Source organism: Nematolebias whitei, chromosome 16 (assembly GCF_014905685.2).
Source record: "Nematolebias whitei isolate Nwh7 chromosome 16, NemWhi1, whole genome shotgun sequence".
Lineage (NCBI taxonomy): Eukaryota > Metazoa > Chordata > Actinopteri > Cyprinodontiformes > Rivulidae > Nematolebias > Nematolebias whitei.
In genome coordinates, this window is record NC_056513.1 from 40,097,825 (window position 1) to 40,099,335 (window position 1,511).

Consider the following 1,511-nt stretch of genomic DNA (forward strand, 5'->3'; position numbering starts at 1 on the left):
TGTTAGCAGCATGGTCCTGTTAGCAGCATGGTCCTGTTAGCAATGTGTTCCTGTTAGCATGGTCCTGTTAGCAGCATGGTCCTGTTAGCAGTGTGGTCCTGTTAGCAGCATGGTCCTGTTAGCAGCATGGTCCTGTTAGCAGCATGTTCCTGTTAGCAGCATGGTCCTGTTAGCAGCAAATATGATAATAACAACTGCGGCAACAGACGATGACTGCCCTCCAGATCCGGGTCTGGCAGACACAGAACATTCAAAGTTCCCCGCAGAACCGAACTGTTCCGTAGAGTTTGGTCCATGCAGGCAGATGGAGGGTCATGGAGACGGCTGCCATGACAGGCCGGTGCCTGAGCCTGAGGCAGGAAGGGACTGGAGAGTGGGGTTCTGGTGGATCTAACCGAGCTGCAAATTGACTGCGTAGGTCTCAGTGAATTTCTGGTGGACCAGAGCGGCTAGGAGAGCAATGGGTTGTACTGAACCTTTCTACCTGACCCACAGAACTCCACTGTTTTACAGATTCCAGATTCAAGACACCCAGTGCCAGATGCACCAAAGCAACTCCAGACCACAACTGAGCCTTTTTTCTAAGCTCCTGAGGCATCTCCTGAGCTTTCTGTGGTCCATGTTCAATACACACCATGATACCAAGCAGCACAGTGACTACTTTTCACTCTTTAAACAGCAGACTAACATCTTAGTTTTAACAAGTTTAACTGGACAATTTATCTTCTTTTTTAGGAGTACTATCCTTTTTGACAAGGCCATATTCATTAGCTTGTTGTTTAAAATGTTTCTGTTGAACCAAAATTCACAAGTTGTTCTTATTTAAAAAGTAATAAATTGTTATTATGTCAGCTTCAAGTTATTTCAGTAAACTTCGTGTTTGCAAAGTACATACCAATTTCTTGGTATCTGTATTTACAGCAATCACTTGTATGTTTTGACTTGTTAAAATTACTTACAAAAGCATTTTATAGTTTTTTTATGCAACATTTGCTGAATAGAATGAATACCTTAGATCTTAATAGAGAAAAAAGTGTAACTCACAGAACTCTGAGGTATTTGAGACCAGAGAAGTCTTTCTTGGATATGACGGTCAGGTTGTTTCCATTCAGGTCCCTGAAAAACATACAAAACAATCGCAAATTAAACTAAAGAAAATCCAAGAAATCAACGTTGTATTGTGTTGTTTTATCCAGGTTAGAACTCTACAAGTGGGTTTATTTGAGTTTTCATTTGAGCGAAATAAAACTGCATCTTAAAGCGCAGGGCACAGTTAAACATCAACCTTTAAATATTTATGATCACTTTAATATTTGCTTCAAATTGCTTCTGTTCTGGATGGGAAGTTGACACCAAAACAAAAACAAACAGAAACTATTGATGGTACATGTTCTGTCTCTCCTTCCTGTCCTCTCAACCAGCCGGTCAGAGCAGATGGTCTCTTGTCCTGAGCTGGTTCTGTTGGAGGTTTCTTCCTGTTAAAGGGAGTTTTTCTTCCCACTGTCTCCACT

The 1,511-nt window shown here is 41.5% G+C and overlaps 1 protein-coding gene across 1 annotated transcript in view; it reads right to left on the bottom strand.

The window, feature by feature from the left end:
- LOC119422513 (slit homolog 1 protein) overlaps nucleotides 1-1,511 on the bottom strand; it is a 285,059-nt gene that overhangs the window by 227,453 nt on the left and 56,095 nt on the right. The window contains exon 2 of the mRNA XM_037689889.1: nucleotides 1,045-1,116. Coding sequence (XP_037545817.1) covers nucleotides 1,045-1,116 — 72 coding nt within the window. The remainder of the gene's footprint in view (nucleotides 1-1,044; nucleotides 1,117-1,511) is intronic.